This window comes from Drosophila guanche, unplaced genomic scaffold, assembly GCF_900245975.1.
Source record: "Drosophila guanche unplaced genomic scaffold, DGUA_6, whole genome shotgun sequence".
Classification (NCBI taxonomy): domain Eukaryota; kingdom Metazoa; phylum Arthropoda; class Insecta; order Diptera; family Drosophilidae; genus Drosophila; species Drosophila guanche.
The window spans coordinates 2,294,953-2,315,244 of record NW_022995754.1 but is presented as its reverse complement, the minus strand read 5'-3'; the positions used below and the strand labels follow the sequence as shown (position 1 = coordinate 2,315,244).

Below are 20,292 nucleotides of genomic sequence, written 5' to 3'. Positions count from 1 at the left end.
ACCAGACTCAGCTATTTTCTGATCAGTTGCTGGTACTGCTGGCCCGATGCGCTCAAAGTTTAAGAAGCCCCTTCTGTTTATGCATTTTTTATTGAAAATATATAACCAAAGTTTTCTTATAGAAAAAGTAGTATCTAAAGAAATTAAATAATTTCTATAAAATGTAGTTCTTCTTATATTTATTCATAGAATGTAAATTAAATTTTTGTTTGTTGTGTTGGTAAAAATTCTTCTAGCTCGGAATCTTCAATTTCACAAAGTCGAACCGAAATATTGCTACTGGATCCAATTTCACCGACAGCACATGGAAACAGGTATACCTCCTCAGAGTTTTCTGTAATAAATTGAATAGTTTTTCTTTAATTGATGACTATTAATATATTTATTTGTAGTGAAACTTACCACTCATCGTTCTTTTGGTATCCTTTCTTTTGATTTCTTTTCTTGAAATAAGCCCGTCGGTCACGGAGCTCTCCCCATCCGTTTCGCTTGGAAAATGCATTGGGGGTAAATATGAATCGGGATGTCTTAAATATGCTTCGCCTGTTAATGAGCAGTAAGTATTTAATTTAGTTAATCAATTTCGAAAGCATTAACAAACAATCTTTAATACCTGTATTTAATTTGTAGTCTTCATTCTCGATATTATTAAAAGAACTCAGTCTCGAAAGGGGCAGATTAGTTAATCTCGGCAACATAAACGTTTGAATGCAGCTGTCCGCCTCAGAATCCAGATATTCAGACCCGATGTCCTCGTTTAAGGCAGCAATATCTCTGCTCGGATCAACATCTCCATCTTCTCCTGTTGGCAAAAGAGAAAAAAGATTTTAGTTGAGTTATAAAAGGCGTTCAGTTAAGTTCAAAATAATGCAAAAATAACAACAAAAAACTAAAATATTCAAGATAATAGGTTACTCGGTACTGCTACAATACTGTCACAGAGTTTTCGATACAGGTTATATACGGAAAGACTGACGGAAGGACTGGCAGACAAATAACATATTGAAACATTCCTTTCGTTTGGAATTTGTGCACTGCGATTAGTACTATTTAATTGATATACTTACTATGGACGAAAAATGTCTTTTTGGACTTGGACTCGTTACTGTCATTACTGTGTACACTTGAAGAGTCAGCTATTTCTGCTCCGGGAACTTCGGTTATGTCTGGCAAGGGATTATGACTTTTGCGAACCCAGTCGGAACAGTCCCAATGGTATTGCCCATTTGCGAGGGCAGAATAGTCAACGAAATTTGCACTTGAAGAATGGCACACGTTAGGCATTTCAACTTGGATTAGTTTGCTACTTGAAAATCGACTACCCGGTGATCCATAATCTCTTTTTAGTTCTAAAAATAAAAGAAAAAAACATTCAATCAACAAAAGAAACAAGAAGAATATCAAATAAATCGTAGCGTTACTCACCATTGTTTAGCTTATTCTCACTGAATGTGCGTAAATGCATTTGTTCGCACCATTCCTGCTTGTAGGCAATACTATCTACATCGGGGCCGTGGCAAGAGTTGATGTTCACGTGCTGCTTGTTGCGGTTTACTTTTTGATATTCAAATGGAATGCTCTCGAGTTCATCACCGGCCGAGCCGTAGCTACGCAATATATCCAAATTATTTACGAATGTTGTATTACTTAGGAAGAGGTTATCGTTCGCCGCTGATGTGTAGCTGATGGGGCGCTGGTTCACCTCCAGATTACTTAATTTTATGTTTGCTTTGCAAAAATTATCCTTATCTACCATCGAGTTCAAATTCGCTTCCTTATACGATTGTTTGTTTTTGGCCTTCTCGGCACTGCGTCTCTTCTTCGAGGAAGAACTCCGCCTCAATACCACACAGCATATGGCAATACTTATAACTACTAATACAATGGTGGCGCCAGATATAATGCCGCTGATGTGCTCGAGTGAGAAGTTTTTCAGCTTGGTGGAAATCGAATTGGAATATAGCGGATCCCCACAGCTGGCGCCAGTCAGGTACGAGGGACATATGCACCGAAAACTTCCCGCCTCATTGATACACGTGGCTCCGTTTCCGCAAGGCTGATTCTCACACTCATCGACATCGATCTCACAACTTGGTCCTGTATAGCCGCGGCACATGCAGTGCGGCACTCCATCACCTTCCTCGCAAATTCCACCATTTTTGCACGGGTTTGGCGTGCAAAACTTTCCATACTCACACCTCTTCCCAGACAGGTGTATGGGACATGCGCAGGTGTAGTTGTTGGGTCCGTGGTGCTCGCAGCGTCCGCCGAATAAGCAGGGACCCGAAGAGCACGGATCCAAATCGATCTCGCAATGTGTGCCGGTAAAGCGCGACTGGCACGCACATTCAAACCGTTCGCTTCCGAAATCCTTGCAAATTCCACTGTTCAAACATGGCTGAGCTCCACAAATGCCCAGATTTACGAGCACATTTGATGGATCGCACTTGAACTCCACATTGGTGAATCTCTTCAGTGCAGCAACAGTGCTGCCTCCGGAAATGTACAGCGGCAGAGACTCCATGGCTATTTTGATGTTGGCCATGCAGCCAATAAATCCTCTCTGAATATCCTCATAGCCGATGATTGATGGATGTGGCCGAACCTCAGCGCCGACAAATATATCATTGGACTGTATGTTCAGTATGCCATTGACGCCCGGAGCACTGCCCTGCGAGACATGTTTGTTGTCTATCACGAGCTTCGCACTGTTGAGTGTTCGGTCCAGACTGATGACGTGCCACTCTCCGTCGGATATGTATATGCTCGTTACGCTGATCACGCCTTCGCCGGAACCCAAGTCGAAACGATACTGAACGGCACCATTTATAATCTCCAAGATGTTATAATCCACTTTACCGCTGGCATACAGCAGTGTGCCACTCTGTTGCAGCGTTCGGATTTGCAGTGAGAATGAGAATTCGTTTTCCAAAGTCAATTTCGCTTTAATTTTGTTGATTTTGTAGTGGGCATAGCTCTTTCCACCAAACGACACGGCCGTGAACGAACTGACATCACAAGTTTCATTGTCACACTTTGAGGACTTTCGTTCGCAATATGTGCCCGAAAATCCCTTGGGGCAAACACATTGATATCCGACGATGGGTCCCGATGGCAGGCATATTCTTTGTGGCGAGCACGGGTCTGAGGAACATGCATTCACCGTCTCATTGCAGTTCTTGCCGTCGAAGCCTGGCCTGCAAACGCACCTGTTCACCTGACTAAAGGAGGGAGCGGCAAAGCTTATAACATCTGTATATGTGGTGGTAATGTTGTTCTTTAAAATGTTTAAAATCTGCTTGCAATCACCATGGACACAGGTGTTCTGTTTGTTCAGACACGTGGATGGCAGTACTTCTTCCACGACCAGATTCGTTTCATTTTCAATCTCTTTCTTTTTGGCAATCAGCGTTTGGCGAATCTCATCACTGGTGAAGAACTCATCGGAATCGGGCACAATTTGCTCCTTGCGCACCGCGATGACAACATTTAAATTCGAATCTGTGGATCGTGCATGTCGTGTGCTGTCGGGTTTCAATTTTTCCGTTTGTAGCGTGATCAGAATGACATCCTTCTGGCGACAGCGCATTATGTTTCGAATGGAACGCATAAAAGTCTTTCTGTGACTCAAGAGGAAATCCGCTGCTGATATTCTACTGAAACGTATTACAACCGACTGCTTTATCATGTCATTTGTAACAAGTTCCACATAGATCTTCACCACAGCGAAAACATTGAATTTACCATCGGAAACGGACACATTCAGCTTGTACAGTCCAATATCTAGGTTCGATATGGCATAAATTTCGCCTGATTTGTTTGAAATATTGAATAGCTTCGAACTCTTGTAGGTGTCTTCAATGGCAGGCACTATATTGAAGTTTAGCTCATCGTACTTATCCTGATCGGAGGCATGAACTCGGCCAATAAATGCACCAGAGAAATCATCCTCAAACGAATTTATGGTCACCTCCAAGGGTGTGACAATGGGCGGGTATTGGCTTTCCTGTATTATTTTCACCGTCACCCAAGCATCGGAATATAGTGGAGGAGTGCCATTATCGAAGACACGAACTTGTATGCGGAATTCATCCTGCAAATTGTGATTGAATCGTGAGGCAGTGCTCAGTGAACCATCCTGCTCTAGACGAAACAGACCGCCCTCGTTTCCAGAGCGAATGTCAAAGGTGTACGGCGTGCTATTGGGTGGCTCGTCGGCGTCTGATATTTTGAAGGATAGAAATGCATAGCCCAAGGGTCGGTTCTCCTGCAGCATAACACTGTAGTTGGCATTGGCGAAGAGTGGTGCATTGTCGTTTGTGTCGAGTATATTAACATTGACCTGCACACTGCTGCAACGCTGTGGAGATCCCTGGTCGCACGCTTGAATCTCCAAATTATAGCTGGCAATTGTTTCTCGATCCAGTGGCCGGGATACGCTTATTGTGCCATTCCGTTTGTGTATCGAGAACTGGCCTATGTTGTCGCCCTTTTCGATGTTATAGTCTATCAGTCCATTCACATTCGAGTCTTCGTCTGTGGCCTTGACATCGAGGATGGGGGTTCCCACCAATGTGTCCTCGTAGGCATTGATGCGATACATGTTCTGCAGAAACTTGGGGCTGTTGTCGTTGATGTCCATAATCGATATATTCACATAGGCGGTGTTGCTCAGCGGCGGCGTGCCACCATCGATGGCCTGAATGGTGAGAAAATAAAACTTTGACATCTCATAGTCCAGTGTGGCATTGAGCGAGATAATGCCCGTTGCTGCATCGATTTTAAATTTGATCTGTTCGTTGCCACTCATTATGTAGTAGTGTATATCCGCATTCACACCGATGTCCTTGGAGGCGGCATGCACCTGGCACACCTCCAGCCCGTGGGTGGCATTCTCAAACACTTTGCACGAATATTGCCGCAGGGCAAACTCTGGCGGATTGTCATTTATGTCCAGTATATTCACCACCACACTCGCAACAGAATATAATTTTGGTGTTCCGCAATCTTCGGCTTTGACAGACAAATTAAACAGGGAAATAGTTTCACGATCCAGGCTCTTGGCCAGCCTTATTATGCCTGTGGATTTGGATATCTTGAAGTAGTCACTGTTCTCCCCCATCAGCGAATATTTAATTTGTCGGTTGATGCCAAAGTCCTTGTCCATGGCATGCACCTTTGTGATCAGCGTCTGCAGCTGTGCATCCTCCGAAATGCTCACCGTGTACTGGGTCATCGAGAATATCGGTGTGTTGTCATTGATATCGTTGACGATTATAATTATTTCCGAAAAACACTCTGTTGTCAGGTCCTTGCCATCCTGAACGTGTGCGACCAGTTTGTACTTTGGCGACGTTTCTCGATCCAGTTGGGCGGCCACCTTGAGGACGCCACTCTCCTTGCCAATCGTAAAGTCATCTGCCCCCTTGCCGGACAAGTAGAAGCGCAGGTTAAAGTTGCTCTGCAGGTCATAGTCAATCGCTTTGATTTCAGCCAGAGTTGTGCCAGCGGGAGCCGATTCATTGGTAACAATATGGTATCGAGGCTTCAGGCAGTACGGTGTATTATCATTTACATCTTTTACATCTATTTCCACGTGCGCTTTGGCAGTGAACTTTCCATCAGTCGCAATCAGACTTAGATTATAAAATGCAATTTGTTCTCGGTCCAATGATTTCGCAATGAATAACTCTCCGGTTTTACCAATCTGGAATTGTGATTGTTTATCCCCAGAAATTATGAAAAAGTCCATGTCTTGCTTCTCAATGTCGGGATCCAGCAGCAGCAGATTGACTAACACAGTTCCAGGCAAGGCATTCTCAAATACAGCAATTCGATCGATTGGCAGCTTAAATGTTGGCGCATTGTCATTGTAGTCGACTATTTTGATTGTCACTGGGACCTTTGCATCGTGCTTTGGATGGCCGTTGTCTGTGGCGATTACTTTGAAATTAAATTCGGATTGCACTTCTCTGTCCAGCGACGTCAGCAGCGTTATCCAACCAGTGTAGATGTCGATGTCGAAAATGTTTTGTATGCCATCCAAATCATTCTCCAGGTAGTATCGTATATCCCCGTTTGGCCCGGTGTCCGCATCAGTGGCCGTAATTTTAACCAGCGAAATGACTCTGTCACTATTCTCCGGCACACTTACGCTGTAGAATGTCTTGTCAAACTTTGGATAGTTATCGTTCTCATCCCGCACGTGTATCACAATGCTGGCATAGGCAAACAGAATCGGCACGGTGGCTGTTTCGGCCACCACAATTAAGTGATGCGACTCTTGCTGCTCTCTGTCCAGAGTTTGCTGCAGAATCAGTTCGCCACTATCTGATATTATGAAATGGCCTTGTTCGTCTAAAATGCTAAACTTGAAGGTGAAATTTCCAATAATGTGCAATTTTGTGAGCACCGTTCCTGGCGGCGTTGACTCAATGGTTTTGAGCAGAACGGAGGTTTTCTCAAATGTGGGAATTGTCACATCTGTGTCAATAATCTCAACCGAAACGGGCACATCCGTATGAAACTGAGGCTCTCCACCATCCTGGGCACGTACAAAAAATTGATAAAGTCCTGGCTCATAGAAACCTGCATTGGGATTGAGTTTGATGTTGCCATTTTTCTCGTTAATTTCCAGGGTATCCTTTAACTTTTTATCAATAGAATTTTGCACAATTCGATAGATGATGGCACCGTTTTCGGCAATGTCGTTGTCCTTTGCTCTGACCTGCGATTAAAAGTAAATTTAAAACCCCTTTTAAAGCAGAAAGAAATTCAAAAATTGAACTTACGGTTAGGATGGTTTTGTTGGGTTTCATCGATGAGCTGATAACCATTTTGTATTCTTTTAATGGAAAGTAGGGTGCATTATCGTTGGCATCATGAATCAAGACCTTAAGTGATGCAAATCCGAATTTTCCGCCTCCATCAGACACTTTCAACAGCACCACATACTCGTCTCGCTTTTCACGATCAAATGTTACTTTGGATGTTATTATACCCGTATTGCGATCCATAACAAAATACTTTTTCATCTCCTCCGAATCAATTTCATAATACAGATTGGAGTACGGTCCAAAGTCCCCATCATTCGCTTTTACCTAAAAGAATGTACGAATTTAAGTTTAGCATAAAATAAATATAAAAATCTCTGTATATGTTACCGTTATAATATTGTGGCCATGCAACAAATTTTCGGGAATTTGCGTCTCATAGATGCTCTGCTCAAACTGTGGACTGTGCATATTTTCGGGCAGTAATGCAATTTTTAAACGCGCATACACCGTGTGCACACCATCCGAAACGGATACATTCAAAACTGTATTACTTTTGTCAGTGAAATTCAACATATTCTGCAGGGATATAACGCCAGATCGTTTATCAATATCATACGTTTGCAGTTCATTTCCATTGACTATTTTGTACTCCAGCAAATCAGTATCGCAAATATCCTTATCGTATGCTCTTGGAAGGGCAACAAACTGTCCGCGAACAGCTGCCACGGAAAGCTTAATGAAGTACGAAGGTTCCACAAAGCTTGGCGGATTGTCATTCAAATCTTTCACTGCAAGCACAAAATATTTAAGCAAATATAAATGCAATATTTGAGGTGTATAAATTACCTGTTATAAACACATTTGATCTCGAACATAATGGCGGTGAACCGTGATCTCTGACACTCACAATAATGTGATGATATTTTACGAGCTCATAATCCAATGGTGTTTTTAAATACAAATGCCCATCTGCGATGTCAATGTAGAATAGTTCGGAATTGTTCTGGCCATTAATGGACTCGATAAAATACGAGAGCTTTGCATTCGCTCCCGAGTCCGCATCAGTTGCGTTTATCTGAATGATTTGTGTGCCAAATGATGTGTTCTCCGGTATGGTGATGTTGTAGACATCACTTTCAATCTCTGGATAGCAATCATTTACATCGATAATGGCCACAGACAAGACTACCTCAGCATAGATGCCAGAAAGACTATCAGTTGCTCGAATTGTGACATCGTGGCTGTTTTGTTTCTCGTAATCGAGTTCATTGACAACAAAAATTGACCCTGCAAGCGTAGATTTTTCGTAATTTCATTCATTTATATTATTTATTTATGTTTTACCTGTGTTGTAATCAATTTCAAACGATTGACTCTCCGACGAAATTGTGTAAATGAGTTTTCTGCCCAATGGACTCTCTGCCTCAATTGACACAAACAAAACGGAATACATTTCCACGTCTTCCTTGACACTCACTGTGTAAAATTGTTTCCCGAATATTGGCATCGATCGGTCTATCACCTGTAAGAGGATTTTGTATGCAAAATTTTCGTTTGTTTAAATTATAGATAGATAGATAGATTATAGATAGATAATAGACTTACCTTCACTTGAATTGGGGCCTCCGATGAACATGGAGTTATGGCCCCGTCATACGCCGCCACAGTCAACTCGTAATTTCGATTATGACCTTCCACATGCTGTTTCAACGACAAGTCTCCGCTTTTGCGATCCAATTTGAACAGTTCGCCATTGCCCTTTTTGAGTTCATATCGTACTTCGCCGTTTTCGGCACTGTCCAGATCCACGGCTTTCACTTTCATGATAATGGTGCCTTTTGGATCGTCGATTGAGACAGTGGCATAGTAGGGCATATTGACGAACAATGGACAGTTGTCGTTTACATCCAAAACGGAAATATAAACCGAAGTAACAGCTCTGCGCACATTCGAACTGATTCCGTCAAACAATATAGACTTTGCCTCTACAAATAGTTTGTACATGTCGAGCACTTCACGATCAAAAATCACGCCAGTTGTCTTCAAGGCACCCGAACTTATGCCGATATCAAACATTTTCGTTGGATTCAATATGCGATATTCAACATTCTCATTCAATGTGTTCCCAATGACATTCACCAATCCAATGGTGGCCACCTTTGTGTTATTTTCAAAGGCCGAAAACCTATAGCTGTCCTTTTTAAACAAAAAGTTTGGATCAACAGTGGACACCACCAGAATTTTGACTATTAAAATTGCAGAATATATGCCATCGGAGGCACGAACGTGCAAATTATAATCCTGATAATGGCCATTATTTAATATTTCGAAATTTCTGGAAAATCACAATAATAATTTTCATTAAAACTATAAAAATTAGTAAAATTGAAGACATACCTTGTGGTTATAATGCCCGTGTATTTATCTATTTGAAAGCATTCGTTGGTGTTGCCATCCACAATGTCGAAACGCAGGCTATCGTTGTCCGCATCGTAGGCTTTGATTTGAGTAACGAAAACGGTTTCAAATGTTGGCAAGAATAGTGTTACGTTAAGTTCCCTTTCAGTAAATACGGGTGGGCAATCGTTGACGTTGATCACTTGTATTTTCACATGCGCTTTCGTATTGGAATGCAGCTTAGGCTTGCCCAAATCACTGACCTATAAAATGAGAGATTTTCACTTAAATTTAAATGTTTCCTAGGTAGATTTATCTATAATTTATATACCGTAACATCGAAGATATATTCTGAATCCGTTTCATAGTCCAATGGTCGTAAAAGTTCGATGGCGCCGGTTGTTGCATCAATTTTGAAAAACTGTTTGGCGAAATCATCATTTATATGGTATTCAAACATGCCATTGATGCCAACATCTGCATCTGCCACTTGCAACGTTAAATGACTGAAAGTATGATACGATTAGCATACAAATATTAATTTTAATGCAAGACAAACACTCACTGGTTGGCAGAGTCATGCAATTTCAAGACATATGAACCAATTTCAGCGGATTCAGAGAGCACACCAACATATTCAGTTTGAAGGAAGTGAGGAACATTGTCGTTAGCATCTAGGATATGTATTATTATATTCTGGCATGCTGATTCGGCTGCCATGTTGGTTCCTTTAATCGTTAGATTGAACACCCTAAAAGAATACAGAATGAGTTATGGAATATTCTGCAAAATTTGTGCGCCGTCTTACTTGTTCGTTTCATAGTCGATATTATTGTTGATTACAATGACGCCCGTTGATGGATTGATGCGGAAACTTTCGTTGATATTACCAGAAATAATATTAAAGAAAATAGACGACGATGAGCGAGCTGTGACCTGAGATATAAATGAACCAATGCTCAGGTTTTCAAATATTTCAATTGCCAAATTGTTGGTGGAGAACTTTGGCGGATCATTCTCAGACATGGTAACAATGATGTGGACAGGTATCTGTGAGGATAAGGGTGGCTTTCCCATATCTACAGCCTTCACTTGGAGCATATACTCCTGCATTTTGTTTATGTTCAAGCTGTCTGCCAACGTTATGATGCCAAAGGTTGAATCAATTTCAAACACACTCCCCACGTTCCCTGTTATAATCGAATATTGGATCTCCGCATTGTGGCCACTGTCTCGGTCTATGGCCCTCACTTCGGCCAGCTTGGAGCCGATCGCAGCACTCTCTGGCACTTTACTTTGAATTATTTTCGCCGTGAACTCTGGATGATGATCATTGTGATCGTGAACATTGACAATTATCTTGGCATAGTTTCTCTTTCCCGGTGCTCCTTGATCCTTAACGAACACGATGAGTATGTGCTGTGCTGTTTTCTCGAAATCCAGTCTCTGGGCAACAATAACATTGCCACTTATGGAATCTATGCGAAACAAGGCAAGCGATGACGGATCCTGAGTGGCATGCAGGTGATAGAACAGCTTCTTATCCTCATCCCTATCGGTGGCGTGCAGCTGCATTATGACCGATTCTTCTTCAATGTTCTCCGATATATTCACATGATACACATCCTTGGTAAACTGCGGTGTGTTGTCATTTGTGTCGATTACTTGTATCATAATGCTGGTGTATGTGACAAAGGTGCCATCAGTCACGCTTATGTTCAGATTGTAAGAGGTTTCCATTTCGTAGTCCAAATATTTCGCCAACAATATGTTGCCATTGTCCTGGCCAATATGGAATGTGTTTGCTTCATTTCCACCTATACAAAACAGAAAATATCTATAAGATTTAAACATGAAGGAGATTTCCAGCGAACTTACTGGAAATGTTATACCACAATTGGTCATTATCATCATCGACAGCTAGAATTTGTGTGACCAAAAATCCTGGCTTGTCGTTTTCGGTCAGTTCTACCACATTTTCCGTTGCCTTTCTTAACACTAACGGAGCACTTTGCGAATTGGGATTTACAGGGATTATGACAATATTAACACGTGCAGTTTGACTTCGTTTGGGAATCCCGTTGTCCTCGGCTTTGATGTGAATCTCGAACTCCATATCAGACTCCAAGGGTTTCGCTATATATATATGGCCCCTAGAGCTATCAATTCGAAACTTGTTCTTTCCCTTTCCTGATTTGATGGTATATGTGACACGTCCATTCTCCCCCTCATCGCTATCTATAGCATGAACCTACAGGAAAGGAAACCATAAGAAATATATAAAATAGTTCAACTAGCAAATAATAATGTGAATTACTTGGAATATTGATTCATTGACAACAGCTGTAGACGGAACTTGCACTTTGTAGACCCGTTGGTCAAACTCTGGGCTGTTGTCGTTTATATCTAAGACTGATATCACAATACGCGAAGTGGAAGACAACATTGGGGAACCATTATCTGATATGGCAACCTTAAACAAAACAATTAAATAAATATAAATCAATGAAAAAGCTGTAAAACGTACTTCCAAAATATGTTCTGCTTGATTTTCTCGGTCCAGTTTGCGTTCAGTCGTTTTAATAGCACCTAAAAAAAACCAAGAAAAATACATATTACAAATTTTATAAGAAATGAAAGAATTACGAACCTGTTATTAAATCTATTTTAAAGTATCCCACCAGATTCCCAGACACAATATTATAAGTTATAAATTGTGTTGGGTCTCTATCGGGATCCACTGCATTCAGTGTAATTATGTCATGATTTTCCGCACTGCCCTCCGTGACATTGACATAGTACACTGGCTTTTCAGTCAGAGGTATGTTGTCGTTTTCGTTTTCCACTTCAATGTAAACCTAACAGATAAATAAAGCACTTGATGAACCAATTATTGAGCCAGTTACTTTTTTGCATTACGCACCTCAACACAATTGCTGAGGGGAACTATGGCACTGTCCTGAGCGCACAGCGTCAGCCAGTAAAAGTTTTTCGTTTCTGCGTCGAGTTGGGATAATGAACTAATTGAACCTGCAATATTAATTAAATAGTTAACATTTTGCGCAAGGGGGAAAAATGCAATCATCTTTCGTGCTCAGACCTTGATCGTTGACGGTAAAAATGCCAAGTCCATCCCCTCCGGTGATGGAATATGTGATTTTGGAGTTTAAATCAATCGTGTCCACATCCCGGGCTGTTATATTCAATACGAACGTGCCCTTTGGGCTGTTTTCCTTGATTTTTCCCTCATACACAAAGTCATCGAATTCGGGGGCAAATCGATTCTCATTGACATCAATTATTTCAATAAGTATGGGCATGTCCGAAGTCAAAGAGGGGAAGCCACCATCGATGGCGCTCACCGTGAGATGGTGCACCTGTCGGTTCTCATAGTCCAAATATCCCTGTGTTCGTATGGCCCCAGTGTGTTTGTCGATTTTAAACAATTTCTCATCCATTGTGTCCTCTTTCAGCGAGAAAAGAATATCCGCATTGGGTCCAATGTCATTGTCAATGGCTTCGATGACGGCCACGACAGTGCCGCGGGGCAGATCCTCACGCACCTTGAAGATGTATTCCTGAACTCCAAACACTGGGGCATTGTCGTTGACGTCATCCACCACGATGTAGACAAGAGCCTCTGAGGATAGGGATGGATTTCCACCATCCTTGGCAGTGACGTGCAAGGCATAGTTATCCTGATTCTCCCTATCCAATGGTCTATTAAGCAGAATGCATCCCGTGGTCTTATTGACAATAAAATCATTGCATTCAATGGACAACTCGTAGGTGATTTCCGCATTAATACCCGCATCCGCATCGGTGGCATGGATGCAGTGCACAACGGTGCCGATTCTGGCATTTTCCGTAAGTCGGAACGTGGCTAATGCCTTCTGGATGACTGGTCGATTATCGTTGACATCTAAAATGGTTATTGGCAGCATTTTGGAATGTGATTTTGTGGGATTACCCAGATCATAGACGGTTATATTCAGATTGTATTCATGCTGACGCTCTCTGTCCAAATATCCAATGATTTGCAGCTCTCCACGATCGGGATCAATGCGAAATACCGAATCGTAATCGCCGTCGGAAATGGCAAATACTAGCTTTCCATTATAGCCCAAGTCCCGGTCTTTAGCCTCTATCCAGGCCACTGTTTCGCCCAGTTGAACACTCTCGTTGATGGCCAACTCCGATGGGAAGTTGACAAACTCAGGCTTGTGGATATTTTGACCATATCGACTGGGTGTCAGTGCTATATCACTGAGCACTGACGGCGAGACACTTTGGATGTTGTTCTTCTCCGACAATGCCAGAGTTTCCGCCAGCCTTCTGGCCACTCCTGTTTCACGGCACTCAAACGAACCATATCCGTTCATTAGGTTGGAATCATCGTTCAGTTCGTCGGGTATTATGTGTATATTGAGAATCAAATCATCGGACACATGCGTTCCGTCTGTGGCAGATAGTTTCATCAGACGATTGTTTAAGGATATTTTTATTAAATCACAGACAATGGACAGGGTACCGCTGGTGGGATCTAAGCTAAAGCAACCATCCTCATTCCCATCAGTCAGACGGTACGATATAATGTCGCCAGCATCAAAATCAATGGCCGAAACAACAAAGATTTCAGTGCCAATTGGGGCTGATTTTGAGACTTTGCCAAAGCAATTAACCCTCTCGAATTGTGGTCTATTATCATTGATATCCTTTACCACAATGGATAGTTTGATTTCAGTCTGTCTTCTGTAGGGCAGTCCCCAGTCCGAGGCACGTATAATCAGTTCGTAGTTCCTCTTCATCGTCTCGAAGTCAATCAGAGACGTTGTCCGCACCACACCGCTAAAGTGATCAATTTCAAATGGCACAGTATTGAGGTTGGCAATGCTATAAGAAATGTACGAGTTCTCTCCCGAATCCTTGTCCTTGGCTGTGAGTTTTGCCACAAGCGAGCCAGCTAGATTGTTCTCATTAATGCTGATAACTCGATTCATATCCTCAAAGATAGGGTCGTTGTCATTCATATCCTGTACATTAATTTTCACCTTAGCGGACGACTGTGTTCTCGAGCCAATGTTCGCCTGATCAATGGCCGAAACTGTCAGTGTGTAGAAAGTCTTCTTCTCCGCATCCAACTGCTTGGCCGTGTACAGCATTCCGGAATCGGGATTGATGCGGAACTCGTCGCCTTCATTGCCGCCAACGATTTCCAAATAAACCAACGAATTTTTACCCAGCTCTGGGTCGCTCACTTTCAACCTTATCACTGGCATGTTAATGGGCGCCGTTTCGGGAATCGACACCTCATACACTTCCTGTGTGAAGATGGGCATATTCTTGTGCTCTGGTTTGATCAGTATAGGAACAGATTTATACGAAAATCTACGCGGTGTACCCAAATCCTCGGCTCTAAGTGTTAGATTGTAAATGAACTCTTGTTCCTTTAGGTGTGCGAACTGATTGAACTCTATATAGTACTCGTCTTTGGCCTCTGCAGAGCGTAGAATGAAAGTGCCATCCGGATTGCCGTCGAGTATCTCCAATCGCCCAATGTTGCCATTTACACCAATATCCTTATCGTTAACTCTAACGATGCCATAAATTAAGGGATTCGATGTGGGTGTCACACTTGAAAAGGTTTTCGCGTAAATTTCCGGTGCATAAAAGTTAACCTTTAAATGTGCAGAAAAAATGTTTAAAATTAAATCGCAGCGCTTGTTGAGCGAGAACAGATGTTGGAAAGGAATTTAAAGGAAAATAAATGCAATATTGCAACACTGTTCTTTAGTTAATATATTAGATAGGTATAAATAAAACCCTATTTACCTGTTTCACGGAAATTGTAACCCTGGCTTTACTGGCTTGATGGTGCTGATGGCTTATCAAAGATCCCCGATCATGGGCCAAAACAGTAAGCTCAAAGTGTGAGTTATCCGCATAGTGGAGCTGCTGCAGTACTGTGATATCCCCGGTAGTTGGATGTATGGCAAAGTATTCACTATCCATCAGGAGGCTGTAGTATATTTCCCCATTGACCCCGAGATCAGCATCATCGGCACTGACTTTAAGGATACTTTGATACTTTGGAGTATCCTCCGGAACAACAACATTGTATTCTGTGGGATAGAACAGCGGACTCAGGTCGTTCCGGTCGAGTACTTTAATGTGAATGCTGGTTTCCGCTTCATAGCTGAATGTGTTGCTGTCGTTGAATGTTATGTGTGCCTTGACTTTGACCAAGTATTCGTCCGTTTTCTCTCTGTTGAGCACAACATTATTTGTGCGCGTTCGAATGGCCAAGAAGGCAAAGTTTCCAACCAATTTCTCTTCAACCTTGAACAGCTTTTCCTTATCGCCACTTATTATCCTATACTTAACATCCGAATTCGGGCCAACGTTCAGGCCTGCCAACTTCTCATGCAATTGTCCCTTGGCATACGTTTTGCCAAGGCTGTTCTCTGGTATCGTAACATTGTAGACACTGTGGCTAAAGCGATATCTATTCTCCGATTGGGTTGGCGGATTATAGTCATCATTTTTACTTTGCACAGCTGGGATTAGCATCCATAGACCACACCAAAGTAAAACCCAATGAAATATAGTAGAGGCTTTTCTTTTTACAGGCGTCACATCTTTTTTAATCTTCATAGTAATCTTTGACTCTTTTTATTTCACATAATATCCTAAAAATAAAAAGGTAGAAAAAACGTAAATCATGGGAATTAATAAATAATTTAATAATCAAAATAAATAATAAAAGAGAAACAAATGTAAATTAAAGCTGAAGTTGGACCGATTGTTTAAATGCATCAGCAAGCAATAGTTAATCCTGATTTTCCTAACTGTGTACTCATATGAGCTGTGGATGGCTTGAATTCAGAGTCTCACATACAGCGGCTATTATTCTGTGGCATTAATATTTATTCTCAATAAACATCTGTTGTTTATCCACAATAATCTGCAAGGGTAGACCTTTCTGAGGCAGTATAATTTCGCCACAAACTTTATTCCGTACTCCACACAGAACTCCTCAGTACAGTGCCCCTCCAACACCATCACATTTTATTGTACACATTCGAATCGATTCGCCGTTTTTCGTGTCTCAATGCAATTGTGTATCGCAGGAAATGCCGACTTAAGCATTTTTTTTTTTTGTTGTTAGTGAGAAATATGGACTATTGGGTCGATCCAATGCCGATCCTCCGAGTGTTGGTGTATTGAACGCCTTCACCGAATATGCTTGAAAGCCACTGTATGGTATTTACATACCTACATAATATGTACACATTCAGTTTGTTCAGTTAACATGTGGTTTTCTTGCACAATTCACAAACAAAATCAACCAGCAAGCTATTGAAAAACACCCACAGCATTGGTACGGTTATTTTTTTTTTATTAATGCGATACATTAATTATGTTTAAACTATCTCAAAGACTAGTTTAGTCGTATGTACACATGAATTTACTTATGCATGCACACAGTTGCATGTACATAAGTATGTGTGTATCTCACATTACACTGCTTGAACTCAATCTTTGAAAAAACCTCGGCAAGTGGTTATTTTGTATGAATGTTTTCATAATTTCACTTTATTCGTTGATAAATGTGATTGCACGCACTTGTAGTTAATTTTAATTTATCGATCGTTGCATTTATCTCACACTAACAGGTATTTCACTCTGCATTACATCCAATCGAGGGCTTCTTGTTGTATTTTATGTACATACATATGTATGTATGTATGCAGTTAACTACGATGCGCAGCTGTTCGTGCTTGTGCAAGCCACTCACGCATTAGATTATCGATAGTTGCACGAACATTCATACATACATAGATTCGATACTTGATCTCCCGCCTATTCTAGGAAACTGTTGCAACACACACAAAACTGTCTTTTATTTACACGTACGCACACGTTTTTAACTAATTGTACAGAATATTTGTCTTTGGTTTGTGGAGCTGCAATTGCATGAGTCGAAGTTTGGTTGGTCACTGCATTAGTTACTCAGGTAAATCATGATTAATTGTTTGTTTACTTCTGATTCATGCAAGACTTCCAGTATGACCAGACCGCATGAGGAAATTAATTGATTGTTCACATACATATGTACATTCATATGTGTTTAGCTCCACAAAATGTCCCGCCAGGCACACATTTGAAACAGTAACATTTTAAGCATACAATTAAAATTAAAGCCCAACTTTAGTTACACCATCCGCTTTTATGTAGATACCCCACTCCAGCAGTTAACCCAAAAAAAGTATGCACACATAATATAAATCCTTATTTATTGGCTTATCATGAGGTCACCATATTTCCAGGTCGGTTTGTCTGGCTATAACTTGATTTCTGCCTTGATTCGTCCCTTGATTTTTTCGATTTGTACAATACCAAAAATCTATCTAGAGATAAACACAAATTAAAAAAAAACTCAAAATCCTTTGAACTATATTGCCTCATGTCCTTTTCGAAATGACGTTTTGTTTGAGCCTTTTAGCTGTGGCTGGGAAAATGTTGCTGTGCAAATATTAACTGTATGTGGTTCTTGCTTGCTGATTAAAAATGTCTACATTGAATAAACCCTACATAGTCCGAATAGATGCCTCATAAAGAGCCCCAATAATGTAATAGAATGTAATCACTGCTTGTGGAATGTTTGACTTGGTTTGATACCAAATTGTTTTTAATTAATGAATAAAACAAGGAATGGGAAACCACGCTTGGCGAGTTTCCTACTCAGTCAGGAATGTTCATTAATCCAAAGTTTATCCGTACTTTGTGCACTATTTTCAGGTTTAAATATTGATAGATTAATGTTGCTGGCGCTTTTCCCTCCATACACTCGAAAGTAAACTGAGTTCCCTTCACCTGCTGTTGCTATACTCGAACGGGGCCAAACGAAACCCTCTCTTGACATTCTTCTCAAAAAGTCAATGATTAATTCACATGCAATTCGAAGAGTTCAAGGGCAAAATAAAGCATTACATGTACAAATAAATGGCCCTTTGGCATCCGAGGATATTGAACATATGGGGACATTGTTGCATTTGAATAATTATTACAGCCAATTGCACTCAAATTGAATGGCAATGTTCATCTGACAGTCTCTCTTTAATAGGAGGCTGGCTATCTTCAATCTTTTTGAAGTGCGTCATTCCAGTTGTAAATCTGGAAGCGAATTCCCATGATTTTTTGTTATTGCTCTGCAGCATACGAAATTAGCCTGACTTTTCTATGTTATTAATAGCTGCGGTGCGGCTACCATCTCCAACCTCGATACATTTATCTAATCCGTGATACTGTAGTTATTTTTATGTGCGTGGCGTCATGAAATAAAGATTTATTGTATCCTTTAAAGAACCGGCCATTGAACACTTGTATTCCATCGTTATCCATTTATCATCTCGTTTGAACGTAATTCAAGCCAAAACTTTAAATTGGATTTTTTAATTGTTACATATTATATATTTATTGCACATTAAACATTTTCACACTGTGAATTATTCAACAGATTATCACGTTTACAAAGCATGTTTTAATTATTTCTGTTTTTTTAGAATTCATTAGAACTCATTAGCTTGTATGATTTTTATTTTGTAAATAAACAACACTTCAATATACACGTCCTAGTGTATCCAATACGTACATAGTATACATCTGCATGTATTATACTTTATGGCATATTTATGTATATAAGGACAACGTCGCTTTTAAATGTAAACATATTTTTTTCGTTTATGCGATTGTAATTGTAAGCTCCTTTACGCGACGCGAGTCTCTCACTAAAGGAGTAAAGTGTGATATCCCGTTATAAAGAAGAGAGCTTCTTCTCCGAAGAGAGCTGAAATTTAACTGTTCTTTTGCCTTCTTGGTAGGCTCCTTTTCTGGTTGCATGGACTCTCATTTCGGTTCAATTTATGTTGCAACAACCGTAAATTTGTTTCTTATTAGACATCATACACGTCGTCAGACGCCTAAGCCATGGAACAATAGGGGTTCGTTTCGAGCCCAGTTGCAGGGGAAATTTAGCGGCAGGAGAAATGTTAAATAACAGTTAATATAGTACATTTTAAGGACATTTTACTTGAAAAATGTCCGCAATGTAGCACATTTTAACAGCGTTATGGAATTTGTTTGCATAATCAACCATAACCAAGGCACGAAAATTAACATTTTCACTGATGACTAACCATAAAGGATAACTGACTATAAAGTCAAACAAATAGTGTTTTTTCAAGGATAAGTCACCATAAAGCAATGAAAATAGTATTATTTCCAGGATAAACTTATAGCAAGGATATTCCATAATTTAGAATACAAAGTTAAAACCAGTGTTTTGCGATACTGAAAACTTTTATAGATGTCTGCTGGAAATCGTGACAGCTTACCATAAAGATAGATTTCCCTGTGGTGAAGACGTCACCTTCTCAGTAAATTCACCTTGGGCAGAGCGACAATAGGCTGAGATCTCAAGTAATTGCTTGCCGCTGATGTGCAGACTTCCACCGCCACCGCCTGATTCTGGTAGTTAGTCTCCCGCTCGTCTCTAGCTTGCGACGGCTGGGGCCGATTAGAAATAATGCCAGCCTATTCCTATTGAGATTCCAGCTATCCCTAGTCCAAATTTCCCCTTATTTAGTTGTTCCCATCAGAATGTTTTATTAAGGTAAATGCAGAACAAAGTAGCTGTATTTATTGAAATAATTTATTTTGCTCTGTTGGTATTCTTGTAGATATGATTTTATGTAGGAATTTATTTGTTTTATTTGTACTTGCTTTACCCGTTCAAATGTTTTGAAAGAGGTTTGATTCGGCGTTAACCCCTCCAAGTCAATCCTCGCTGTAGGGAGCACCGAGTTCACCCATTCTTGGCCTAATAACTCCTTCATTCGATGTAGATGCGCTTTTCGCTATATATTCGCCATCCGGTATATCCGTGCACTTCCTGCAAATCCTTCCTTGGGTCATAAAGATACTTGGTAACAACTTGTTTAAAACTTTCTTATTGTTAATATTGAATCTATATTATAGATACATCAATTTATTTAGGCCGTTACGTGTTTTATTTGGTATGGCGATTAATTAATTATAAACTCCATTCCTGGCTTGA

The 20,292-nt window shown here is 40.7% G+C and overlaps 1 protein-coding gene across 1 annotated transcript; it reads right to left on the bottom strand.

The window, feature by feature from the left end:
- Window positions 1-99: 99 nt before the first annotated feature.
- Window positions 100-15,862, bottom strand: LOC117589262 (fat-like cadherin-related tumor suppressor homolog). Its single transcript, XM_034281039.1, has 21 exons — window positions 15,006-15,862; window positions 12,274-14,851; window positions 12,097-12,203; window positions 11,824-12,031; window positions 11,701-11,762; window positions 11,491-11,646; window positions 11,052-11,424; window positions 9,982-10,990; window positions 9,739-9,924; window positions 9,505-9,679; window positions 9,174-9,436; window positions 8,382-9,111; window positions 8,121-8,298; window positions 7,623-8,063; window positions 7,164-7,564; window positions 6,792-7,100; window positions 1,426-6,727; window positions 1,068-1,349; window positions 614-802; window positions 403-543; window positions 100-334 (listed from the first exon to the last, which is right to left on the bottom strand). The coding sequence occupies exons 1-21, from the start codon at window positions 15,825-15,827 to the stop codon at window positions 198-200; spliced, it is 14,049 nt and encodes a 4,682-aa protein (XP_034136930.1). The 5' UTR covers window positions 15,828-15,862; the 3' UTR covers window positions 100-197.
- Between the last annotated feature and the right edge of the window lie 4,430 nt (window positions 15,863-20,292).

Excerpts from the sequence above, each read along its gene's own strand:
- LOC117589262 (XM_034281039.1), bottom strand. The coding sequence starts at position 15,827 with ATGAAGATTAAAAAAGATGTGACGCCTGTAAAAAGAAAAGCCTCTACT. Across the intron at positions 8,299-8,381 it reads AGGCCCCAATTCAAGTGAAG|GTGATAGACCGATCGATGCC; the intron begins GTAAGTCTATTA and ends ATCCTCTTACAG. Across the intron at positions 544-613 it reads AGACTACAAATTAAATACAG|GCGAAGCATATTTAAGACAT; the intron begins GTATTAAAGATT and ends GCTCATTAACAG.